The sequence below is a fragment of the Cucurbita moschata genome, unplaced genomic scaffold (assembly GCF_002738365.1).
Source record: "Cucurbita moschata cultivar Rifu unplaced genomic scaffold, Cmos_1.0 Cmo_Scf00036, whole genome shotgun sequence".
NCBI classification, from domain to species: domain Eukaryota; kingdom Viridiplantae; phylum Streptophyta; class Magnoliopsida; order Cucurbitales; family Cucurbitaceae; genus Cucurbita; species Cucurbita moschata.
The window spans coordinates 1,012,958-1,039,842 of NW_019268552.1; the positions used below are offsets into that span (position 1 = coordinate 1,012,958).

The 26,885-nt window shown below is 30.3% G+C and overlaps 1 protein-coding gene and 3 long non-coding RNA genes across 9 annotated transcripts; 3 read left to right on the forward strand and 1 right to left on the reverse strand.

Moving 5' to 3' along the window:
• The first annotated feature begins 1,340 nt into the window (after positions 1 to 1,340).
• Positions 1,341 to 1,853, forward strand: LOC111431311. The gene is made up of 2 exons (XR_002708484.1): positions 1,341 to 1,624; positions 1,744 to 1,853. It is a non-coding gene; the product is annotated as an uncharacterized LOC111431311 (long non-coding RNA).
• Positions 1,854 to 11,665: 9,812 nt separating this feature from the next.
• LOC111431308 lies at positions 11,666 to 13,494 on the forward strand. Of its 6 annotated transcripts, XR_002708479.1 has the most exons (6): positions 11,666 to 11,897; positions 11,983 to 12,062; positions 12,270 to 12,763; positions 12,879 to 12,954; positions 13,044 to 13,100; positions 13,190 to 13,494. It is a non-coding gene; the product is annotated as an uncharacterized LOC111431308 (long non-coding RNA). The 6 variants fall into 6 exon arrangements; XR_002708477.1 differs by having other exon boundaries at positions 11,666 to 12,062; positions 12,236 to 12,763; XR_002708478.1 differs by having other exon boundaries at positions 11,666 to 12,062.
• Positions 13,495 to 13,616: 122 nt separating this feature from the next.
• Positions 13,617 to 19,311, forward strand: LOC111431385 (pectinesterase-like). The gene is made up of 2 exons (XM_023068008.1): positions 13,617 to 14,012; positions 19,118 to 19,311. The coding sequence occupies exons 1-2, from the start codon at positions 13,700 to 13,702 to the stop codon at positions 19,309 to 19,311; spliced, it is 507 nt and encodes a 168-aa protein (XP_022923776.1). The 5' UTR covers positions 13,617 to 13,699.
• Positions 19,312 to 22,004: 2,693 nt separating this feature from the next.
• Positions 22,005 to 25,218, reverse strand: LOC111431309. The gene is made up of 3 exons (XR_002708482.1): positions 25,031 to 25,218; positions 24,504 to 24,547; positions 22,005 to 22,449 (listed from the first exon to the last, which is right to left on the reverse strand). It is a non-coding gene; the product is annotated as an uncharacterized LOC111431309 (long non-coding RNA).
• Between the last annotated feature and the right edge of the window lie 1,667 nt (positions 25,219 to 26,885).

Sequence of the window (26,885 nt, forward strand, 5' to 3'; positions counted from 1 at the left end):
TCCGACGGGTTAAATGGTTCGTATTCGGTCATTTTCTTTTATCTTTCACGTTTTCTTTTCTTGCAGTTGAGCTTATGACTAGTAGAGAGTTTTTTTCAAAGAAATAAAAAAAATGATACTAGAGAGTTTTTTCACCATCATGTTTGTTTTTACTTATTTTCTAATTCCCCAGTCCTACTCTTTTTTATCGGTAATAAAGAACAACTTTTACTATCTTTTCAGTAGGGGTGTACATGGTCCGGGTTGGGTTGGAGGATTTTTTTGACGTAACCCAACAGTTCAGGTTGGTTGGATTGGTAACCCAACCCAACCCAAAATTTTTCAAAACCCAACCCAACCCAATCCTCTATTTTCGGGTTGGGTTCGGGTTGGGTTGTCAATTTTTTTTTTTAAGTTTTATTTATCCACAATCTATAATTAATTCGGATATAATCTTAAATAAAATATATTAAAAGTTTTCAAGCAAACATAAATCAATCTATAATTATTGAAAAAAAAAATCAATAAAAAATAACTAGTGAAAATTGTAACATATTAACATAGTTCAATATTGTCATAAAACTAAAGGCAACTAAATACCGACATTTTTCAGAATTCGTTAAAGTAAATACAACGGTAAATCATGAAATGAATAAGTAAGTTATAGTTTACTCTAACGTGTTTTTAAAAAGAGTATGAAATATTAAGGTATTTTAAAATATATATATTTATATATATATATATATATAAATAAAATTGAACACAAAGAAATTAAATAATAAAATAATATAAACAAAACAAAGAAATTAAAAATAACAAAACCGAAAAAATATATTTAGTTGGCGTCAAACTCGAGCGTAAATACTCATGGAATAACCTCAGTACCACTCTAGAAAACCAATTAATATGAAAGAATCTTCCTAATACTTATATATATTTTTTATTTTGCTCAGGTCAACCTGAGCGTTTTGCCCATGAACCCGAAACCGAACCGATTCAGTTCGGGTTCAGAAAAATGAACCCAACCCTACCCGAAATGCTAATCCAACCCAACCCAACTCTTATAGTTCGGGTTGGGTTGTTCCGTGTTGCCAGGTTGAATGTACACCTCTACTTTTCAGTTTGGAAAGCTAATAATAACCTTTGTAGGAAAGGAAATCTGTTTAATATTTAGAAACTTAAATTTGATTATCTTAAGACTTATGGTATTTTTTCAAGTATAACTTGATTTTATTTTTAATTTATTTATGGAAGGAAGATATTCAAATCTTTCTTTTCTTGGTTGATGACATGAGTCTTAAGATTTTTAACACTGACACCCAAACATCATATATATATAGATATATAAGTGCATATCACATCAAAATTTCTTTAGAAGAAGAAATATTATTGATTCATTGAATTCACAGTCACATATATGGTTGAGATTCAACGAAGATCGAAGCACTTTTTTTACTCATAATAGCAAGGAAGAATGTGTTTGCAGTGTAAGAAATTTGCAGCTCCCATTGAAAGACCCAAAAATCGCAGTAAGCCTTTGTAACGAGACAACAAATATGGTGGATATGGTGCAGTGCCATCAAATTCTAAGTCACACATTTGAAAAGCGCCCATCGCCAAATTTGTACCATCAACCATATCTGTGGTAGGGTCATTTAACAAATCTTGTAACGATGTTTTTAAATCATCTATGCCCGCCTTGTACTTAATCTTACAGAGTTCGAAAGCCTGACGAGACATATGGCTTAAATCTGACCTCTTTAGCTGCTCCACAATGTACTTATAAGTATCAGAGGCATATGGAATGGAATGGTTTATGAAGATAGTAAGGAGTCCTGTGAAGTTTGATTTCAAGTCTTCACGAGGATCTGAAGTTACCAAATCATAGCAAAATTTCCAGTCTTCTTCTCCTTCCTTCTTACAGGCGTCTCTGACAAAATCATTTGAGGCTGCAGTTTGATGTATTTGAGAAACGAGACACAAACAACTCAAAAGAAATAAAAAAATGATAGTAGAGAGTTTTTTCACCATCATGTTAGGTTTTTTTTTTCTTTTCTATTTCTCCACTTTGTACTCATTTTTATAGGTAATAAAGAACAACTTTGGATGTCTTCTCCAAAGCTTGGTTTGGAAAGTTAATAATCGCCCTTACATAAAAGGAAACCTTATTAATATTTTGGAACTGAATTTGGATTATCTTAGTGTTATAGTTTTTTTTGGAGTATAACTCATGTGATTTTTTGTTATATGGAAGGAAAATATTCAAATGTTTCTTATCTTTGTTGATGACATGTGTCTTAAGATTTTTAGCACCGACATTGAAATATCTATATATGATTTTTTCCAAAATAATGAATCATATATATCCTACCAATTTGGTATAGTTTAAATCAATATCAATCAAAATTAATTACTTGAGTAGAAAAAAAATCAAACTTAAATCCTTCCATATAATAGATTTAATTTTCTAATTCCTTCTAAAAATAGCTATTTTTCATTAAATTTATGGTTCATTTGATAAATATTTAAAACAAACAGAAAATGAAAAAGTAAGACAGATTGAGGTTAGTCTACTAACCTATTTTTTCTTCCTATTTATTTTATTTATTTATTTTTAAATGAGAATTAGTACGGTTACATTTTACAGGTAGACTTTTTATTTATTTATTTATTTATTTATTTATCACACCTACTGTTGACCGGAAACCGACTCGCGGTCCAACCCGAAACCTACTGCCAGTCCCTGCACGCCACGTGTCATGTCCTGAAAAATAGAAGGGTAAATCTGCGTCCACCGGGGTTCGAAGCGTGACTCTGCCCGGGTTGGGCCGTTTAAAAGAACCTAGTAGATTTTTTCAAATAAAAAATATAAATAAATAAATTTTTATTAAATATAAATACAATTTTTATCTCTATTACTCATAACCACTCTTTATTTTAATAAATTTATACCATTAAAATAAGAAAATAATTTTTATCTTTAATATTAATAACCACTCTCTATTTTAATAAATTTATAAGACTTTTTTTTTCTTTGGATTTCTACCAGGGGCGTTAAGACAAGTTTTTATTTTCAATGGATTAGATATCAGTTTTTTCCTGGGTTAGGGATTAAATTTTGTTTTTTTCATTCTCTTATATTTCAATTTTATGAATGAGACGTTTTAATAATTATTATTCTCTTCAACTTTGTAGTTGTGGGTGCAAACCACTTCCTAGCGGTTTCTATTACATTTTCAAATTCTGCTGGAGCTGGACCTAAACACGGCCAAGCAGTTGCTCTTCTGAACAGCGATAATGTAAATTATACCGTATTTTACAAGTGCGTTTTTCTTGGGTATCAAGACACACTTTTCATAAATGGAAAGATGTTGTTTTTCAAAGATTGTGAAATCTACGGTACAGTAGATTTCATATTTGGAAACGCACTTGTTGTTTTTCAAGATTGTAGAATTTATGCCCGACTACTAAATAACACTGTCACTGTCACCGCACAATCTAAAGAGTACAAACTACAATTGAGTGGCTTTTCGTTTCAGAATTGCAGTGTAATGGCCTCTCTTCAACTTGGGCCAGTAAATGAAACGATTGTGTTTCTTGGCCGTCCTTGGAGAGACTAATCCACTGTGATTTTCATGGAATCGTTTCTAGACTCAGTGGTGAATCCTGCCGGATGGTAAGAATGGTCCAATAGTAGTTCTCTGAAATTATTATTTTATGCTGAGTATGGCAACAGAGGACCGGGGGCTAACTTATCCGGAAGAGTCAAGTGGCCGGGATTCCATGCAATAGAGAATCGAAAAGAAGCTACTCGATTCAGTGTACGACAATTTATTAATGGGACTACATGGTTGCCAGAAACTGGTGTACCATATAGACCCGATTTGTAATATAGATATGTGCAATGTGACCTAGAATAAAAGTTATTTGGTATCGTTTCATATCTTCATTTTAATTCTTCTCTTTAATTGATTGATGGACATATTTTTAAAGTTATTTTTTCATTTTATTTTTATTTTTCCTAAATCTCTAATCCCTCTCCAGAAATCAGATAAACAGCCCAAAGGGCCTTAGGCAATATAACTTTGTATTTTAATATTGAAGTGAAATTATTTACTTAATTATTTATTCTAATAAATCATGTTTTTTTTTTTGGAATTAAAGAAAAAAAAATTAATTAATTATGTAAGTTTAGGGTAAAAAGTCACGTAATTAATTTGATGTGATATTTGAGATTAAAATTCAAATGTTGATTTTCAGACTGTTTTAATTTTTTTTTTTTTGTGGAAGACTAATTATTATTTTATAATAGACATTACCGATGAAATTGGAATTTCTAAAAAGCTAAATTATTATTATATTTTTTCTAGTATTTTAATAATTAAGTTTTTTCTAAAAAGCTAAATTATTATTATATTTTTTCTAGTATTTTAATAATTAAGTTTAAGCTTAACGACTTAAATTTATTAAATTATAATAAGTGGTTTTTTTCCGCACAATTTAATAATTTTTTAAATAAGATATTATATTTCGATAATCATAATTACTTTTATTATTTTTAAGATTGAAAAATGAGAATTTTTATAGATTACATGAGAACAGTGAAAAAGATTTTTTCAAATAAAAAATATAAATAAATAAATTTAGAAAAATCGGAACGGATAATTTTTCTTTTTTGACGGGGATTCCAAAAATAAAAGTTTTGAAAAACAATTTGTGGAGCATGGGGCTTCAAGAAATTTGATTTTTTTTTTTTTTTTTCTTTTACTATTATTATTAGAAAAACAGTACAATGAGCAAAATGGTAGTTGAAAAAATGGAATAGGTTTAAAGTACAGAGCTATTTTATTTATTTTTTAAATTTATTATTATTATTATTCTGAACACCCTCATTTTTACATTTCAATCTAACCATATTAATTTATTTTTTTAAAATGCCACATCGGTCGTCCACTAGAGTTGACTTAATACCACGGTGTAAAACTATAATTACAGTAAGTTCCTTAATATATATTATATATTTTTATTTAGCTCGAGTCAATTTGAAGGTTTTGTCCTAAAATTCGAAACCGAATCGAATCAGTTCGAGTTTAGAAAAAATGAACCCAACCCAACCTTTATAGTTCGGACAAGGTTGGTCCAGGTTATCAGGTTGAATGTACGCCCATAATGTAGAGATTAAATTATATTTGAAGCTTCTAAATTTTATCATGATTATTTATTTTTGTCACATCTATGCTTCTTTTTATTCATTTAGATTTTTAAGTCAAATTGAATTTTTTCAAAATTTTATATGATTTGTAATAAAAAAAGTTTATTTAAAAAATATAGATGAAGAAATATATTCCGTAGATGGGTTAAACATTTGGGCTTAGGCTGTGCGTTGGGCCGTTTGTCTGGTTTTCTAGAGATGGGTTAAAAATTTGGGCTTGGGCTGGGCCGTTGGGCCGTTTGTCTGGTTTTCTGGAGAGGGATTAATCATTTGGGAAAAATAAAAATAAAAAAAAATAAAATAAATACGACCCAAAGGTTTATTTTCAATCAGTTTCAGCACCCGAGAACACCGAGAACAGAAGGAGACAACTAAATGATTCCAGAGGGCCAACACAACCATTATTCTGAGATGAAAGAGAGGACTAACGAGTAGAGCTAAAGAACACTTTCATGCACACGGGTGATTACTATCAAATGACGTCATAGCTTTGTCGGCCAAGAAGATGAAGTGATTGAAGGATTTAAAGATATTTTACCGCTTTTCAAAATAACATTAAAACATTGTAGATAAACTGTGATATATCCATTCATCTATATATTGACAATAATTTGTTTTTTTTTTTTTATATAAAATTGAATGTTAATACTATTTTAAAAAAATTATGAATACTTTTAAAAATTCAGTACCGACCGTCAAAATATTACTGAATTGTTTAAAATGAAAAGATATTATTGTAATTTTAAAAGTTTAAGATATTTAACTATTTTCATTACATCAATTCTCTATGTTTTTTATTTTCTTTATTTTTTTTTTCTTTTGTTACTATTTTAAAATTTATTATTATTAGTTCAAAGTTAGATTAATATATTTTAATTCTGGAATTATATGTAAGGATTATGTAGCTAAAAATGTACTTAATGGTTAAGATTTTTATGCTTTTTTTCTAGTTCCGTTTAATTACCTCTCGTCGTAACTACAAATGAAATTATTTTTACAACCATTCATAATACACTTATTTAGCGCCTTATAATATACTAAATAAAAAGAAAAACCTTGCATTTAATATTATTTTATTTTATATTTTATTACAATCTTGCAATTTATCCTCTTTAATTCAATGTTTTTTTTTTTTTTTTTTTACATTAAATAAGTTTTTAAATGCAAGGATTTTTTTGCCATTAAAGAACGGGCCCACTCTTGATTTTTTCCGATTTTTCTTGTATTAATTGCTCCGATTTTTGCCATTTTACACAATGATTCGATTTGTTCAAATGCTCATTAAATGAAGTGTTGAGCTTATGATTTCTTATATTGACAAATGTGATTAGATTGAAAATTGAAGCATTCACCTATCTTAAATTATTACTATTTATTTACCCTTTCAATTATAGAGTATGGTTTTGAAACCCTAAAATAAAATATTTTTCTTTACCAGAGAGCCGTAAGTTTTGATGCTATGATAATTACATAACTATACATATTAATGAACTCTATAAATTTTAATTATAATATACAATTTTAGTTATACAATTCAATTATTATTTTAATTATAATTTAAAAATTCAGTTATGAATAGTTTATACATTTCAATTATTAAATGGTGTTTGACATATTTATTATGATTAATTTGTAGGATTTTTTTAATTGAAAGTTATATATATATTTCTTAAAATGGTTGTTTAAATATGTGAGAATAATGTTTTTTTTTTACCATTTTCTTTCAAAGTTATAAAATATTAGAAAAGGAGTTTCTAAATTGAATTTAGATGTATTTGGAAAACTAGCGAGGAGGATAGGGGTGTACATTCAACCCGACAATCCGGACCAATCCAACCCGAACTATAAGGGTTGGGTTCATTTTTCTGAACCCAAACAGACTCGATTTTGGTTTCGGGTTCGGTTCCCTTTGTTTCTTCCTTATTATTTTTTTTTTTTTTTTCATTTCATCCTATCTTTATTCATTTTTTTTTTCTTTTTTGCTACTTAACAAAGATTAGATGGTGAATTAAAGAGGTGAACTTTACTCTAATAAATTAATTTAGATTTATAATTAACACCAATTATTTTTGTTAGTTGAAAACAAGAGGAAATAAAAGATGGGTTTTAAAACCCGTTTCAAAATTTCTAAATTAAAACCCTAATTAAAACTTCCAAAATTAAAATTATTGTTTGTTACAAAAGTTTCCCAATTAAAACCGTAATTAAAACCTTTGTTTCAAATAAATTAAAATTATTATTTGTTACAAAGTTTCCAAATTAAAACCGTAATTAAAACCTTGTTTGTTTCAAAAGTAAATTAAAATTATTGTTTGTTACAAAGTTTCCAAATTAAAACCTTGTTTGTTTCAAAGTTTCAAATTAAAATCCTTTTTGTTTAAATATTTCCAAATTAAAACCCTATTTGTTTAGGGTTTCAAATAAGAGGCTTTTATTTGAGAGCGGTTTTCTTTTTTCTCTTAATTTTTTCTTTGTTTTTTAATTTTATTTTATTTTATATTTATTCGTTTTTTCTTTTCTTTTCTTATTGTCTTACAATTTATTACCGTCATTATCATTATTTTATTATTTATTGTAAGTATTTGATTTTTTATTATTTTTTTTTAGATATTTAACGACAATATTATTTATTTTGGCTAAAATAAATTTAGAAAAGGCTTAGAAAAAAAATAACAATGCAACACTATCAACAAAATCAAAAATTAAAAAATGAAACAAAAGTCACGCTGAAGCTTCAATAAAACAAACTATCGAGAAAATTTAATTTATAGTTCATATTCCGCGTGGAATAATTTACGTATGGAAAAGAAAAACAATTTCTTGTAATAATATTTTTAAAAAAGAAAATTGAAAGGAAAAGATATTAAACAAACTTTAATGTTTTCTCGCAGTATTTTTATTAAAACAAGATCTGGTCTTGATTTTAAACATTTAATTATTATTATCAAAAGATTGAAAATAAGGATCGATTCGACAACCAGTTAACTTGTTAGTTTGAAAAATAACAAATATGCTGTCCATCAATAAATTAATAAGAAGATATGAAAGTATACCAAATAACTTTTATTATCAATAAATTAAAAAAGAAAATTGCAAGGAAGATATAAAACGATACCAAATAACTTTTATTACATACTGATCCGTACTGTACATATTACATGTCGCACATATCTATATTATAAACCTGGTCCATATAGTACATCAGTCTCTGGCAAACCATGTAGTCCAATTAATAAATTTTCGTATAGTGAATTTAATGGCTTCTTTTCGATTATTTATTGAATGGAATCCTGGCCATTTGATCGTCCAGATAAGTTAGCCCTAGGCCTCTATTCTATACCCAACAAAATAATTCTAGAGAACTATTATTGGACCATGCTGACCATCATTCACATGAAAATTACAGTTGGACGGCGAAGAAACACATTCGTTTCATTTACTGACCCAAGTTCAAGAGAGACCATTTGATATGAACCAAGAGACATCAATCATACAATATGCTTCAATGAAGATGTGAAGAAAGTATTGTTGAAGTTATCAAAAGATATTTCAATTCATGCTACGTTGAAGAAGAATGAAGTTTCATGTATAAATTTTTGGTGGATTATAATTTAGAGTAATTTAAGTTTATTGTATTTGATTAATGTATTTTAAGACTTTTAATTTATACGATGGTTAATTAGAATGTTACAATAGTAATTTGTCGTAGTAATTGTAGGAAGACTTGAAAAATACAAGCATTTGTGGTTTTTGTTTAGCCCAGCTTGGCTTGTGTATTTGTGCTCTTCTTTGAAAATACGGCCCAGCTTCAACAGCTAGCCCATCTCCAGCATACTGGACAATAGCTTGCGAATTTGGAGAACGCGGGCCGACAGGAACCAACGGCCCAGCCTAAATAGATTTCATATTTGGAAAGCACTTGAGATCAGCATCAATAGTTTTTGGGCAACCAATTACTCTGGTTTTCAAATTTTTACTCCTGATTTGAAAAGCAACCAAATACAAGGGAAAAATACATAACAGCTTATCCATATATGATGACGAGAGAGAGAATTTCATAGATCTCAAAAGTACCATAGGTATTCAGCGAGGAGACAAGCATTTGTGTTGGAGTCATCTCCACCAATTACAACAAGCCCATCCAGATCAAGCTTCTGAGCTGTTTCTTCAGCTTGTTTAAACTGAAAATTGAACCAAACTCTCAATTTATGCCTTCACAACAACTAAGGCGTCTCATATTGCTAATTCAGGAAAGAATGAGAGTTTCAATCTTATCCCTCCCACTGCATATCATATCAAAACTACCCTGATAAAAGAAATTTGCATTTTAAATCAAGAACCGCTTTCAAATGGCAACCACTTCGCATCAAGACTACACATATTCACACTAACATTCTTTGATCATACTACTAACCCGATTGCGATATGGGTAGATAAATTCTGCAGTGAGTTCTACATGTTTGCACTTCATGATCCCTGCAGGGCCACCCTTGAATCCATACAAGGTGCTTCCTTTTGCATGATCCTGTAGATAATCTTCACCAAAATAGTAGATGCAGCTAATTAACCCACAACTTGAACAGAAAAACAAACATTCCTTCGTTATTTATAAATCTGGACAAAATAAGAATTAATATAGAGCATTTTTAACTCCATTAATAAATTAAAATGTTATAGGATGAGAAATAAAATTAAGAGTTCTTCCAAAATTAGAGATTAAATAGAACATTACAGTCAACATTTTAATAAATTGAGCAAGAGTGTCACAAAAAAGAACTTAATTTAATTTGTTGATTTTATTTTATTTTAAACTTAATCTCTTTAATAACAGTGGGTTGGATACGATTTCATTATATTAACAAAATATTTTAAAATGTTTAAAATTAATAATAATAATAAAAAAAAAAAGTAAATAAAAATGTATATTTTTTTATTTCTTAAAATGCTTTTTTCGCATGGAAATACACGTGTGACGGTTGTTAGCTCCCACTCCATTATGGAATTCGATTGTCAATTACAAATATTAAATTAGATGAAACTTTCATTTATTAATAATATAATAAAATAAGTTTAATTTCATCGAATATAGTTTATACTTAACATTCATTAAAATTTAATATTGGAATTTATATCTCTTGTGCCTCCGATTCATTCTAATCCTACTATCCATTAAAAAAGATTCATTCTAATCCTACTATCCATTAAAAAAGAGTATGGTATTAAATATATTAATTATTAAATGCCATATCAAATAGTATTTGGAAATGATTTGGTATTAAATGGAAGCAACAAATAATTTGAAGAAAAAAGAAAAGAAAGAAATGAACATAGATGGACTTAAAAGAAATATGCATTTCTTACCCAAAGGTTTGATCTTCCAATCTCACACCGGTGTGATCAATGTACAGGTGGTTTCGACCTGGTAACGGCGCACTCAATGGTTCCTATCCGATCGGGTCCAAATGAGTACTAAATTTCAAATGTTAGAGCCTAATTTTGTCATTTAATTTTTCAACATTAATTTTTTTTTGCACATAGTGGTGGTGCTAACAACGTATATGGATATGAGGTTTACGAATCTCGGGAAGGAATCACATTAATCCGAGTTATGTAAAAAGAAATTGAAGGATAATAAAACAAATCTGACCATTTTCACTATTAAAAATAAAAATAAAAATAAATAAATAAATAAATAAATATATATATATATTATTGAAATTTTGTAAGAGGGAGGAGAATTTTTATTAGTTTATTTAAATTAGATAATTTATTTATTAAAAAAAAAAGAAAAAAGAAAAATATGAATGGGCTGTCGGCCCAAGAAAATGGATCAGAAAGTGGGCCTAGGCCCAGAATTAAATAGTAAGAAAAATAAAAAAATAAAAAAGAGGGAAAGAGCGGTAGATGTGCGGGATTCACGAGAAAATAAGATAAGAGTGAGAGTGTGGGGAGTTGAGACAGGACGTTGTGATAGCGATGTTATTGATTAAAATTATAATGATTCATTCATATTATAGAGTATTTATTTATTATTATTATTTTTAATAATTCTTAAAATGCAAAAATAAAAAATAAAAAAGAATAAAGAGAATAAAAATATTTCTAGTAAACCTTGCCCCAACATCATGAGCAGCGATTAGAAGCCCTAGAGATGGATTAGTCACAAGGAGCTATGTAACACTCCGAGCTCAACAGGTACAACTCACACTATTTTATGCCTAGCACCCTTTTAACGTTTACAAGTTTCTAGATTTTATTGAATGTCTTAGAGCGTGATTCTCAAATTGGTGTAGAAGGAAAAAATGTTCGAGATACATCGAGCAGCTTAGAATTTTTTTTTTTTTTTTTTTTGTTGAAAAAAATGGTGATTTAATAAAAAAATTCGGGTCAAAAGTCAAATGGGGCAAAACAGTAATTTTGCCCCCCCCCCCCCACAAACTTGAGGGGTCTGCACAGATCTGCAAGAAAAGAAAACGAAAAAGCGATCTGGTCTGCAAGAAAAGAAAAAGAAAAAGAGAGAGAAACAAAAAGAAGGAGGAGTTAGGGTTTTTACGAAGGAGAAGAAGAAGGAGGGAAGAACGCCCAAACTCGAACACCGAAGCAATCTCGATCTCAGGTTTCCTACCGGATCTACTTAGAGGATCAAGAGGAGCGGTCTGAGCGTTTGGATCGTTCGTTTCAGGTGATAAACGGGCAAGAGCGCGAGGTAAGTCGGCGACCTCGTTTGTTTCACTACAGATCTGTGAGTTTCGGATAATTTAGGTCTTAATAATCTAGTTGCAATACCTTAGGTAAGGATTCTTCCAATTTTTCGGAGGAATCGCGGCCAAAAATCGTATCGGGAAAGGAAATCGAGAATAGTCCAATTCCGGTAAGAAACTGAATCTTTTCTAATTTTCGATCTCATTTATTAAGCTCTGTGAGTATCAAAAAAATGCAAGAAAAATATATCTGGATAGCTGGACTTGAGATCTTGAATTCTCGTGAAGCAATCGAATTCATACGAGTTACGGATTGAAAGATAGAAAAATCCAAAACAAATAGGTTGGTATGGAATTTGACTGGAATCTGGAAATAGGAAGAACTCAGGCAATCGGCGACGAACACGCGGCGGCCGAATAGGAGGGAGACGCGTCCGGCAACAAGAGGGAGACGCGTACGACTGCGACCCAGAAACCCAAACCGGAAACCGACTCGCGGTCCAACCCGAAACCTACTGCCAGTCCCTGCACGCCACGTGTCATGTCCTGAAAAATAGAAGGGTAAATCTGCGTCCACCGGGGTTCGAAGCGTGCCTCTGCCCGGGTTGGGCCGTTTAAAATGATGGGTTGGGCCGTTTTAAACATTTGGGAAAAAAATAAAAGAGTAGATAACAAACCCTAACCTTTTAGTTTCTGCCGCCGCGAGAACGTAAGGAGACGACCCTTTGTCTGGTTCTTCAATCACTTCATCCTCTTGGCCGGCAAACCTATGCCTCGTTTGGTAGTAATCACTCGTGTGCATCAAGGTGTTCCTTGGCTCGGTCTCGTTAGTCCTCTCTTCCCAGAATAATGGTTGTGTTAATCTCTGCAGGTTTGTTCGTCTTTCTTTTGCGAGTCTCTGTCTCGCCGGCGTTTATGTCCGACGAGACAAAACCGTTCGTCTTCCACTCTTTTCTCTCCTCATTTCGTGGTTTCTGTCCTTACAGGTGAGGTCTAAGGGTTCGTTGGAGGCTGACGTTTTTTGAAGTCGCCGGAGTTTGGTTACGCTCGCCGTAAAACCTAGTATTCTCCATCTGTGTGTTTGTAACTTATTTGCTAAATTTCGTCTTCCACGCTCTTCTCTCTTCATTTTGTGGTTTCTGTCCTTACAGGTGAGATTCGTTGGAGGCTGTTTTCCAAGTCGCCGGAGTACTCGCCGGAAAACTTCGGTATTCTCCATCTCTGTGTTTGTAACTTCTTTGCTAACTTTCGTCTTCAACTCTTTTCTCTCTTTATTTCGTGGTTTCTGTAGTTACAGGTGAGGTCTAAGGGTTTGGAGACAGACTTATTCGAAGTCGCCGGAGTTTGGGTTACGGTCGCCGGAAAACTTTGGTATTATCCATCTTTTTCAATTTTTCTTTCTTTCTTCGTCTTTGTCTCTTTGTCTCGGTAACTTTTAAATGAAAATGACATCTAACCTCTCGTTTACAAATTTAGTGATGTTTAACTTTTGGGTTTACATATTTAGGTGACAGTGACATTTAACATCTGAATAGACAGTGACAGTGACATGTAACATTTTCTTTGCTATAAGAAGAAATATACATTTTTTCCTCTCTTCCATTTTCGTCTCTTCTCTTTCCCATATAAATGAACTGAACTGATTTTAATAATAAACACACCTCAATCTCGCTCACTTTCAATCTGCTCTCCATTTTCTCTCAATCTGCTCTCCATTTTCTCTCAATCTTCTCTCAATCTCTTTCTCAATCGGCTCTTAATCTCGCTCATTTAAATTTCAATCTCTGCACCTCTATACATCTTCAAAATGTCTTGCTTTTTCATCCTCTTCTTTGTTACATTTTTCTGTACTACATCCTCCTGCATTTCTTATAATGCAACCGTCTCATTGGACGGGAAGGGAGATTATACAACAATCGGTGCCGCTATAGCAGCGGCACCGAATAACAGTGACTCCAGGTTTATCATTCATGTTAAACCTGGAATGTATTTTGAATATATAAAAATCGAATCGTCGAAAACCTTCATTACATTAAAGGGCGACGATGCGTCTACCACAACTATAGTGGGTAACAGGAGCCAGGCCACTGGCTTTGGAACTTCGGATTCAGCCACATTCGGTAAGCTAGCTGTTGTCACTTTTTTCACTTTTTTTTGAAGATTTTAGAGATAGAAAAGTGTTTGACCATTTTTTTAAATTAGAAGTTAAATGTTCTAAGTCATTAATACTTTTTTAAAAAAATTAATTTATAATGTCCCTATTTGTTTCTTTAAATATTAAAATTAGTCTGTTTGCAACCAGCATTATTGAAATGGATTAAAAGTTAAAAAAGTTAAAAATTAGTCTGTTTGCAACAAGGAAACGGATTAAAAGTTAAATATTTGTGTTAATTTGCTTTTAGAATGTCTTTTAATTTGTGTTTTAACAAGTTTTTGAGAAATTTAAAATTTTTAAAAATTAATTATATTTATATTTAATACTATTGACCCCTCCTTATTTTAATCGATTTATGTCATTAAAATATCTAAATATCTAAACTTTCTCACACATTTTTGAAAAAGTAATTTTTATTAAAAATAAATACAATTTTTATCTCTATTACTCATAACCACTCTTTATTTTAATAAATTTATACCATTAAAATAGGAAAATAAATACAATTTTTATCTTTAATATTAATAACCACTCTATTTTAATAAATTTATAAGACTTTTTTTTCTTTGGATTTCTACCGGGCGTTAGACAAGTTTTTATTTTCAATGGATTAGATATCAGTTTTTTCCTGGGTTAGGGATTAAATTTTGTTTTTTTTTCATTTTCTTATATTTCAATTTTATGAATGAGACCTTTTAATAATTATTATTCTCTTCAACTTTGTAGCTGTGGGTGCAAACCACTTCCTAGCGGTTTCTATTACATTTTCAAATTCTGCTGGAGCTGGACCTAAACACGGCCAAGCAGTTGCTCTTCTGAACAGCGATAATGTAAATTATACCGTATTTTACAAGTGCGTTTTTCTTGGGTATCAAGACACACTTTTCATAAATGGAAAGATGTTGTTTTTCAAAGATTGTGAAATCTACGGTACAGTAGATTTCATATTTGGAAACGCACTTGTTGTTTTTCAAGATTGTAGAATTTACGCCCGACTACTGAATAACACTGTTACTGTCACTGCACAATCTAAAGATAACATAAAACAATTGAGTGGCTTTTCGTTTCAGAATTGCAGTGTAATGGTCTCTCCTGAACTTGGGCCAGTAAATGAAACGATTGTGTTTCTTGGCCGTCCTTGGAGAGACTATTCCACTGTGATTTTCATGGAATCGTTTCTAGACTCAGTGGTGAATCCTGCCGGATGGTCAGAATGGTCCAATAGTAGTTCTCTGAAATTATTATTTTATGCTGAGTATGGCAACAGAGGACCGGGGGCTAACTTATCCGGAAGAGTCAAGTGGCCGGGATTCCATGCAATAGAGAATCGAAAAGAAGCTACTCGATTCAGTGTACGGCAATTTATTAATGGGACTACATGGTTGCCAGAAACTGGTGTACCATATAAACCCGATTTGTAATATAGATATGTGCAATGTGACATAGAATAAAAGTTATTTGGTATCGTTTCATATCTTCATTTTAATTCTTCTCTTTAATTTATTGATGGACATATTTTTTAAAGTTAATTTTTCATTTTATTTTTATTTTTCCTAAATCTCTAATCCCTCTCCAGAAGATCAGATAAACAGCCGAAAGGGCCTTATAACAAGGCAATATAACTTTGTCTTTTAATATTGAAGTGAAATTATTTACTTAATTATTTATTCTAATAAATCATGTTTCTTTTTTGGAATTAAGGAAAAAAAAAAAAAGTTAATTAATTATGTAAGTTTAGCGTAAGGAGTCACGTAATTAATTTGATGTGATATTTGAGATTAAAATTTGTAAACCATCAAAATTTATCTTGCAGTAAAATAAAATAAAACATCGATTTTCAGACTGTTTTAATCTTTTTTTTGTGGAATACTAATTATTATTATTATAATAGACATTACCGATCAAATTGGAATTTCTAAAAAGCTAAATTATTATTATATTTTTTCTAGTATTTTAATAATTAAGTTTTAAGATTAACGACTTAAATTTATTAAATTATAATAAGTGGTTTTTTCAGCACAATTTAATAATTTTTTAAATAAGATATTATGTTTCGATAATCATAATTACTTTTATTATTTTTAAGATTGAAAAATGAGAATTTTTATAGATTATATGAGAACAGTGAAAAAGAACCTAGTAGATTTTTTCAAATAAAAAATATAAATAAATAAATTTAGAAAAATCTTCTAATGGGAACGGATAATTTTTCTTTTTTGACGGAGATTCCAAAAATAAAAGTTTTGAAAAACAATTTGTGGAGCATGGGGCTTCAAGAAATTTGATTTTTTTTTTTTTTTCTTTTACTATTATTAGAAAAACAGTACAATGAGCAAAATGGTAGTTGAAAAAATGGAATAGGTTTGAAGGACAGAGCTGTTTTATTTATTTTTTAAATTTCTTATTATTATTATTATTCTGAACATCCTACAGTCTCATTTTTACGTTTCAATCTAACTATATTAATTTATTTTTCTTTAAGTGCCACATTGGTCGTCCACTAGAGTTGACTTAATACCACGGTGTAAAACTATAATTACAATAAGTTCCTTAATATATATTATATATTTTTATTTAGCTCGAGTCAATTTGAAGGTTTTGTCCTAAAATTCGAAACCGAATCGAATTCGTTCGAGTTCAGAAAAATGAACCCAACCCAACCTTTGTTACTGTTTTAAAATTTATTATTATTAGTTCAAAGTTAGATTAATATATTTTAATTTTGGAATTATATGCAAGGCTTATGTAGCTAAAAATGTACTTAGTGGTTAAGATTTTTATGCTTTTCTTTAGTTCCGTTTAATTACCTCTTGTCCTAACTACAAATGAAATTATTTTTACAAGCATTCATAATACATTTATTTAGCCTTATAATATACTAAAAAGAAAAAAAAAAAACTTGCATTTAATATTATTTTATTTTATATTTTATTACAATCTTGCAATTTATCCAATGTTTTTTTTTTTTTTTTTTACATTAAATAAGTTTTTAAATGCAAGGATTTTTTTGCCATTAAAGAACGGGCCCACTCTTGATTTTTTTCCGATTTTTCTTGTATTAATTGCTCCGATTTTTGCCATTTTACACAATGATTCGATTTGTTCAAATGCTCATTAAATGAAGTGTTGAGCTTATGATTTCTTATATCGACAAATGTGATTAGATTGAAAATTGAAGCATTCACATATCTTAAATTATTACTATTTATTTACCCTTTCAATTATAGAGTATGGTTTTGAAACCCTAAAATAAAATATTTTTCTTTATCAGAGAGCCATAAGTTTTGATGCTATGATAATTATATAACTATACATATTAATGAACTCTATAAATTTTAATTATAATATACCATTTTAGTTATACAATTCAATTATTATTTTAATTATAATTTAAAAATTCAGTTATGGATAGTTTATACATTTCAATTTTATTAAATGGTGTTTGACATATTTATTATGATTAATTTGTATGATTTTTTTAATTGAAAGTTATATATATATTTCTTTAAATGGTTGTTTAAATATGTGAGAATAATGTTTTTTTTTTACCATTTTCTTTAAAAAGTTATAAAATATTAGAAAAAGGAGTTTCTAAATTGAATTTAGATGTATTTGGAAAACTAGCGAGGAGGGTAGGGGTTTACATTCAACCCGACAATCCGGACCAATCCAACCCGAACTATAAGGGTTGGGTTCATTTTTCTGAACCCAAACAGACTCGATTTTGGTTTCGGGTTCGGTTCCCTTTGTTTCTTCCTTATTTATTTATTTTTTTTTCATTTCATCCTATCTTTATTCATTTTTTTTTTCTTTTTTGCTACTTAATAATGATTAGATGGTGAATTAAAGAGGTGAACTTTACTCTAATAAATTAATTTAGATTTATAATTAACACCAATTATTTATAATTAACCCGTTTCAAAATTTCTAAATTAAAAAACCCTAATTAAAACTTTCAAAATTAAAATTATTGTTTGTTACAAAGTTTCCAAATTAAAACCGTAATTAGTACCTTGTTTGTTTCAAAGTAAATTAAAATTATTGTTTGTTTCAAAGTTTGAAATTAAAATCTTTTTTGATAAATTTAGAAAAGGCTTAGGAAAAAAATAACAATGTAACACTACCAACAAAATCAACAAAATCAAAGTTGAAGACCGGAAAAATTAAAAAATGAAACAAAATAAGGGTGATGTTACAGATTTCAGATTCAGCAACTTTTGGTAAGCTAGCTATTGTCATTTTTTTTTTATCACGTTTCTAAACATGGGTGATGTTACAGATTTTAGAAATAAAAAATTAGTGTCACTTTTTTTTTACCACGTTTCTAAACCATTGGTGATTTTACAGATTTTAGAGATAAAAAATTGGTTTGACCATTTTTTTTAAATGAGAAGTTAAAGGTTCTCGTCCTTGAGTCTGAATTTTTTTTTTAAAAATGGATGAATAATGTCATTTAAGTAAATATCAAGTCCATCATTTGTTTGCAATGAGTATTATCGAAATTGATTAAACTTCAAATAATTGTGTTTATTTGCTTCTAGAATGTCAGTATAATTATTTAATTATATTGATTTCTGTACTTTTAATTATTGTTTAAACAAATTCTTGACCAATTCAAAATTTTAAAAAATGAATTCTTATTAAATATAAATATAAAAATTAATTCTTATTAAATATAAATATAAAAACCCCTCTTTATTTTAATAGAATTATACCATTAAAATATCTAAATATATAAACTTTCTCTTGGAAAAAGTAATTCTTATTAAATATAAATACAATTTTTATATTTAATAATAATAACCCCTGTTTATTTTAATAAATTTGTACCATTAAAATATAAAAATATATAAATTTTCTCACAAATTTGGATAATGTAGAGACATTTTTTTTTTTCTTTCGATTTAAGAGGGGTTAGATACCCATTTTTTATTTTCAATGGTTAGATATCAATTTTTTTCTTTTGAATGGGTTAGAGATTAAATTTTGTTATTTTTCATTTTCTTATATTATTTCAATTTTATTAAAAGTTAGACCTTCTAATAATTATTATTCTTTTCAACTTTGTAGTTGTGGGTGCGAACAACTTCATAGCTAAATCCATTACGTTTTCAAACTCTGCTGGAGCTGGACCTAAACACGGCCAAGCAATTGCTCTTCTAAATAGTAATAATGTAAATTATACCGTATTCTACAAGTGCGTGTTTCTTGGCTATCAAGACACTCTATATAAATGGGAAGAGGTTGTTTTTCAAAGATTGTGAAATCTACTGTACAGTAGATTTCATATTTGGAAACGCACTTGCTGTTTTTCAAGATTGTAGAATTTACGCCCGACTACTAAATAACATTATTATTGTCACTGCACAATCTAAACAAAGCATAAAATAAAACAATTAAGTTCGTTTCAGAATTGCAGTGTAATGGCCTCTTCTGAACTTGGGCCAGTAAATGAAACAATTGTGTTTCTTGGCTGTACTTGGAGAGACTATTCCACTGTGATTTTTATAGAATCGTTTTTAGACTCAGTGGTGAATCCTGCCGAATGATCAGAATGGTCCATCTGGAAGAGTCAAATGGGCAGGATTCCATGCAATAGAGGATCGAAAGGAAGCCACTCAATTTACTGTACGACAATTTATTAATGAGACTACATGGTTGCCAGAAACTGGTGTACCATATAGACCTGATTTTTTTTAATATAGATATGTGCGATGTGACATGCAATAAGAGTTATTTAGTATCGTTTCATATCTTCTTTTTAATTCTTATTTTTAATCTATTATTGACAGAATATTTTCAAAGTTATTTTTTCATTTTATTTTTATTTTTCCAATCTTTAATCCATCTCAAGAATCAGACAAACTGTCGAACGGTATTATACCAAGGCAATATAACTTTGTATTTTAATATTAAAATAAAATTATTTATTCTAATAAAATATTCTGACACAAGTCAACTAGCTTTTTGGAATAAAAAATAGTTAATTAATTATGTAAGTTTGGATAAAGAGTCTGTAATTAATTTGATGCGATATTTATTTGAGATTAAAATTTTTAAACCATCAAAATTTACTTGCTGTAAAAAAATCTAGAATAAAACGTCACATGAAATTTAAATTTAATGTATATTGAGTTTTTAAATTTAGAACACTTTTTATTTATTTTCATCTGTGCCTTAATTTTAGGGTTTCATAAATACGTTTTAAACCTGTTAAATTTCTCTAAAAAAAAAGTTTAAAATATAAAAATATTTACGAGATAAAACCAACCAGACATTTTTATTAATTTGACATTAAAAAAATATAAATATTTTTCAATCATATTTCACATTTGATAAAAGGCGGCGTGGTGGCATGGTGCAATCAGATTTGTTGTTTGGTGATATTATTCTTTTTGTCAGATTAACCATCACGTGTGAGATTGTAACTCCCATTTAATTAATTTTTTTTTATCCCTCCGTGTGACTGCAAATAGGGAAAAGTGTCAAATTAAAATTTTACTTTATCAACTTTTCAATTATTTTACATTTAATTGATTAATAAGTAATCATTAGACATTATTTGAGTTTTTTTCTTTTTGTTTTTTTTTTTTGAAAAAAAGGAGTCTTAGTTTAATATCTTTGCTTTTAATAAGTAGTTTTTTTTTTAGGTTTAATATCTTTGCATACATCTTTTCTATTCTTGACAGTTCTTGTTTTTTTTTTTCTGTTTTTTTATTTGACCAAACAAAAATGAATTAAATTTTATTAGACATTAATTTGAAAGCTCATCGATTTTATTCTTATTAGGAATTTATAAATATAAAATAAAATGAAAAAACAGTACACCAAATAAAATCACACTCAAACAACACATATCTCAACGAGAGAAACATTGGGACGAACACAAACCATACCCCACCTCTCATTTTAAGACACCCCCACAACTACTCTTCATAATCTCACCTGCAAGAAAAGGAAACGTGAAATGGTTTATCCCGTCGGACATAAACTTGGGTGAGACGAAACACTCTTCCCTCAATAGTGCAACGCCATGGAACAAAGGAGTAACAGAACACCTTGATATACACCAGCGATTACCACCAAAACGGTGTAATACTGGCTGGGATATAGAAATAAAATAAATAAATAAAATAAAATAGAGGAGGAAGCGTGTGAGAGGTGCAACCGTACCCTGCCACCGCCGACCATCTATGACTTCATCTTAAGTTGATCTACGAGGTTTGAAGATGGTTGTAGGCGTCGGAATCCAAATCAGGAGAGAAAAACTAAGGGGAAGAAGTTCGGAGACAAGGGAAAGAGAAAGAAAAAAAAAATCAGGAGAAGAGGGAAAACCCCGCGGGCCGACCCGCATGCACGCGGCCTGCCCGGCCCATCGCGCGCCTGCGGCCTGCGTAGCCCATCATTTCAGGAGTTTTTAAAATTATTTTGATCTCACAGCCACCGATCGTCCCCATACGTTCCCTCCCTCCTCCAGCCTTCAGCCAATGTCTCGAACACCTGCACGCGCGGGCTCCACTTGCGAGCAGAGTGCAGGCAGAGACACTAGTAAATGTTGCTAGTAGTTCATGTTTTGGCCGGAAAAATAGGGAAAAAAAAAAAGGTGAGAAGACTAATTTCACTCTGTCTTACTTTTTTTATTTTCTATTTGTTTAAATATTTATCAAATGAACCATAAATTTAATGAAAAATAGCTATTTTTAGAAGGAATTAGAAAATTAAATCTATTATAGAGAAGGATTTAAGTTTGATTTTTTTTTTCCTCATAATTAATTTTGATGTAATATTGATTTAAAATATACACAATTGGTAGGATATATATGATTCATTATTTTGGAAAAAAAAAATTATTTATTATGATAATACAGATGTTTCAACGTCGGTGTTAAAAATCTTAAGACAGATGTCATCAACCAAGATAAGAAAGATTTGAATATTTTCCAATAGTTTTAGTAGGTCGGCTAAGTAGTTGTTTCCTATTAGAACGTCCATCTTGTTTCGCTAATAATACTAATTTCCTAGCTAAACTTAACTTAAATTGAGAAAACGAACCTTTTACCAACCGTAGTTGTCTTTAGTAAGTTCGTATTCATCTCAGGAAGGGTTAAAAAAAAAAAAAAAAATCATTCATTTTTAACCTCCACGAGTCGATAGGGGGAGGGGACGCGTGTGCAGGCGGTATTCCGGGTCGAGGCGCGGGTCCCGGATCACAAGTTGCTGGTCGCACTGGGTTAAACATTTGGGCTGGGCCGTTGGTTACTGTCGGCCCGCGTTCGAATGCTATTGTCCAGTATGGTGGAGATGGGTTGGCTGTTGAAGCTGGGCCGTTGGGCACGCGTATGTTTGTGTGTATATTAACACATATAGTCTCCACCACAAGCTTTGAGAGGTTTGGATCATTCCTAATTTTGAATTTTAAAAATAAAATAAACAAAGCATACAATACCATAATTCCATTAAATTATATTTGAAGCATCTAAACATTATCATGCATAAAAACCAAATTCCAATTCTATCTTCTTGTTAGATTTTTTTTATGTTATTACTTAAAAATCTAAATCAATTCAATTTTTTCAAAATTTTATATGATTTGTAATAAAAAGTAAAACAATGTAAATGAAAATGATGTCTAAATTTACTATTGTAATTTGATAAAGACAGTTCACTTTTTTTTTTTTTTGCTAAAATAGAAATTCACCTTTTACACGATATTTCATTTCTTCATTCTTCTCCTTCCTCTATAAATAAATGAGGGTTCATTCAGTAAGAAATATACCTTAGCCTAAATTTCAATTTCCTAGCTCCATCTATTTTCATCTGCCCGTTAACATGTCTAGCTTCTTCAGCTTCTTCCTTACTACGTTTTTTCTGCATGTATTCTTTTGTAGTAACACTTCTTATAATGCTACTGTTTTGTTAGATGGAAAGGGAGATTACACAACCATCGGTGCCGCTATAGTAGCGACATCGAATAACAGTAACTCCAGGTTTAACATTCATGTTAAACATGGAGTATATTATGAATACATAAAAGTTAAATCTTCCAAAATGTTTATTACATTAATGGGTGACGATGCATCTCTCCACAACGATAGTTGGTAATAGGAACCAAGGTACTGACTTTGGACGATTACAACCAATTAGTAGATGTTTCAAAGCCAGTGTCTTGGCTTCTATTACCCACTATCGTCGTAGTAGATGCATCGTCACCCGTTAATGTAATAAACGTTTGGGACGATTCAACTTTTATGTATTCATAATATAGTCCAGGTTTAACATGAATGTCAAACCTAGAGTTACTGTTATTCGATGCCGCTGCTATAGCGGCACCGATGCTTACGTAATCTCCCTTTCCATCTAACGAGACAGTAGCATTATAAAAAGTGCTACTACAAAAGAATGTCATGCAAAAAAACGTATTAAAGAAAGAGCTGAAGCTAGACATTTTAACTTACAGATGAAGACGGATGAATTTAGAGATTAAAATTTAGGCACAGAGAGCGTGGTGTGAACTTTAATTTATTTACAAAGGAGAAGAAAGGAGAAATCAAGGAGAGGAAGAATAGAGAAATAAAATATATTGTGTGTAGAAGGTAAATTTCATCCTTTAGCCATAAAAGTTACCTGTCACTATCAATTCACAATTGTAAAAACAAGAAGAGACTCTCATTTACATTTTTCTAAACACAAGAAGTTAAATGTGGATTTCTTTGTTTAGCAAAGGTATTACATTATAATAACAATAATGAATCATTAAAAAAAAAAAAGTAAATTAACGTCTTCTTCTTACTGTAATATATAATTGTTTAAGTTATTAAAATATTTTTTCAACACAAATTTAAAAATTAATAATAATAAATAAGACAAAAATAAAGTAAATAAAAATGTATATTTTTTATTTTTTAAAACAGTTTTTGCATGGAGACACACGTGTGACAATTGTAGCACCCACTCCATTATGGGATTCCGTGGTCAATGAAAAATATTAAATTAAATGAAACTTTCATTTATTAATAATAATAATAATAATATAATTTTAATTTCATCAAATTTCATGTTGGTTGATATAAAATAATAATATTAATTTAGGAAGCATGAGTATTTGAATATGTAATGCTTAATTTATACCTCTTAGGCCCTCTGATTCCTCAGAAGATTTTAATCCTCCCATCAATTAAAGAGTAGAAAAGTCAATACTTGTCGTTTAGATTAATCAAAAGATCTAAAACGTTACCGACCAAATTTATCGTTTAACCATGGGTAGTAATAACATTATGGCTTAGTCCAAGTTTTTTGTTTGACATGATTGTGGGTGAAAACAACTTTATGGCTAAGTCCATAAAGTTCAAAAACTCTGCTCGAGCTGAAAACAATCAAATAATGTCAATTAAACGTGTATAATTCTTGACTTTTAAGACACACTTTAGGCTAAAGAAAAGACGTGGGTTTAGCTCACCAATAGTTACAAATTGTTGAGTTCCAAATCCAGTGTCATTGCTCCTATTAACAACCGTGCCCATTATCACATATTAATGAAATAAAAATTATTCATGGTTTTTTTTACTACCATCTTAAAATTTATTATTAATAATTCAAAACCTTTGAAAGAGTTTATTTTTAGAGTTTAACCAAGCTTAGGAGTGAAGATATATAAATTGGAGCACATGAGTTGAACCAACATTTAAAACATTTAAATGTATATAAAAAAATAATTAATTATTCTGTTCAAACTAAAAATTATATATATATTATTTTCGTTGCATGAATCATATATATCAAAAGATTGTATGTATTTAAAATACTTACCTGAAAATGTAATAAATTAGAATTTTTCATCTGTTATAGAAAGTAACTATTTTTTACTAGTTTTGTAAAAAAGAAAAAAAAAATGTTATAAGCAGTACATAATGGGAGCAGTAGGAGGAGAAGAGGAATGAACAGAAATCGCAGAGAAGGTAAATAAAGAAATATACATTTCCTTACCAAAAATAAAATAGCTTTGATCTCCCCATTCTGACACCTATGGTCAATGTACAGATTATCAAAGCCTCGATTGGCAGAAAAAAACCTCTGGTGGGGGTGGAGAGTGAATGGGTAGGGGCGGAGAGTGGACTGGGGGTGGCGGAGAGTGGACCGGAGGTGGCGGAAAGTGGACGGGGGATGGTGGTGAGTGGAGGGGGATGGTGGAGAGTGGTGTAATTATTTGAAAATACAAGATAATTTATAGGGGAGGAGAACAAAGACGATGAGAGAAAAGATAATAATGAGGTGGGCCCCACTAAGATGTTTTCCTCTTATTTTAATGATTTTTTTTTTCTTTTAATGGATACATTAATTAATGCGATGATTTTTTCTATTATTGTGTGATTTTTTTTTTATTTTGGTTTAATGATCTTGGATTTTAATGGATAGATCATTTAATGGGCTGATTTTTGCTGTTATTGTGTGATTTTTTATTTCCTTTTTCTTCCTTCAGCTTTGTCTTTCTCCAGACATGTAAGAATCAGGAAGATAATCAAATCATCTATCAACTTGAAATTTAAATTTTTGAGAAAATCAACTTTTATATATCAAATTAAGTTTCAAAATATTAATTAGGTTCTCTTTCAAAATACTAATTTTGTGAAAAATGAATTATAATTTGGGAGCTCATTGGTTTTTTTTTTTTTTTTTTTTAATTTATAATTTTCGTTTATTTTACCTTTTTTTTTTTTCATTTTATTTTATATTTACGAGCTCGCAATAAGAATAAATATAAAATAAAATGAAACAAAAAGTAAAGGGAAATGAAAATCAACGAGTGACAGAGATAGATGGAACAATCGTTGTACATTTCCGACCAACACAAACCATACCCCACCTCTCGTTTTAAGACACCCCGCACGACTACTCGTCATAAGCTCACCTGCAAGAAAAGGAAACGTGAAATATAGAAAGAAAATGATGGAATACGAAGGGTTTACCCCGTCGGACATAAACTCCGGTGAGACGAAACCCCTTCCTTCCATAGTGCAACGCCATGAAACAGAGGACTAACGAGCAATAAAACAAATAAATAAATTTAAAAAATAATAATAAATAAATAAAATAAAGGAGGAAGCGGGAGGTGCAACCGTACCCTGCCACCGCTGACGACCGCAGGCAGCGAAAGACAGCTCGGGGGAGAAAAACGAAGGGGGAAGAAGTTCATCTTGAGTAGATCTACGAGGTTTGTAGCCGTCGGAAGGGGCGGAAGGATGGTTGTAGCCGTCGGAAACCAAATCGGGGGAGAAAAACGAAGGGGGAAGAAGTTCGGGTAAGAGAGATATATATCATGGATCCGGTTTCGGGTCGGTCAACCCATCTGAAGCCCACTATGAAACCCATGAGGATGACACGTGTCACGCATGCAATCGACGGCCTTTCGGCCCCAACACGCGGCCCAGCCTCACGACTCGCGCACCCAGGGACATGACCCGGAACCACCCGACACCCGGATTGAATACCCTCGCCATTGCCTAATTCTTACCATTTTGAGTTTCGCTACCTTAGATAACATTCAACGATGGTCGAAGAATCCTTAAATTAATGTTATGCCTTTTCTTTTACTTGGTTTTGCACAACTCTTCCTATAAAAAAAAAAAAAAAAAAACATGATTCCAAAACTTTTATAGAGTCACGTTTGAACTCTCTGTATTAAGAAATTAAAGACAAAAAAAGTAAGGTAGAAACATAAGATAATCTAAATTATGTTTCAAAAGGTTAAAACGTACCGAAGTTGAAGAGATCAAATTTAAGAAACAAGACTCAACTATCCTAACATATAAGGGAGCAAGACAAGAGAAGTAGTTTTTTTTTT

Coding starts and splice junctions, on each gene's coding strand:
- LOC111431385 (XM_023068008.1), top strand. CDS start 13,700: ATGTCTTGCTTTTTCATCCTCTTCTTTGTTACATTTTTCTGTACTACA. Junction 14,013..19,117: donor TTCGGATTCAGCCACATTCG/GTAAGCTAGCTG, acceptor TCAACTTTGTAG/TTGTGGGTGCGAACAACTTC.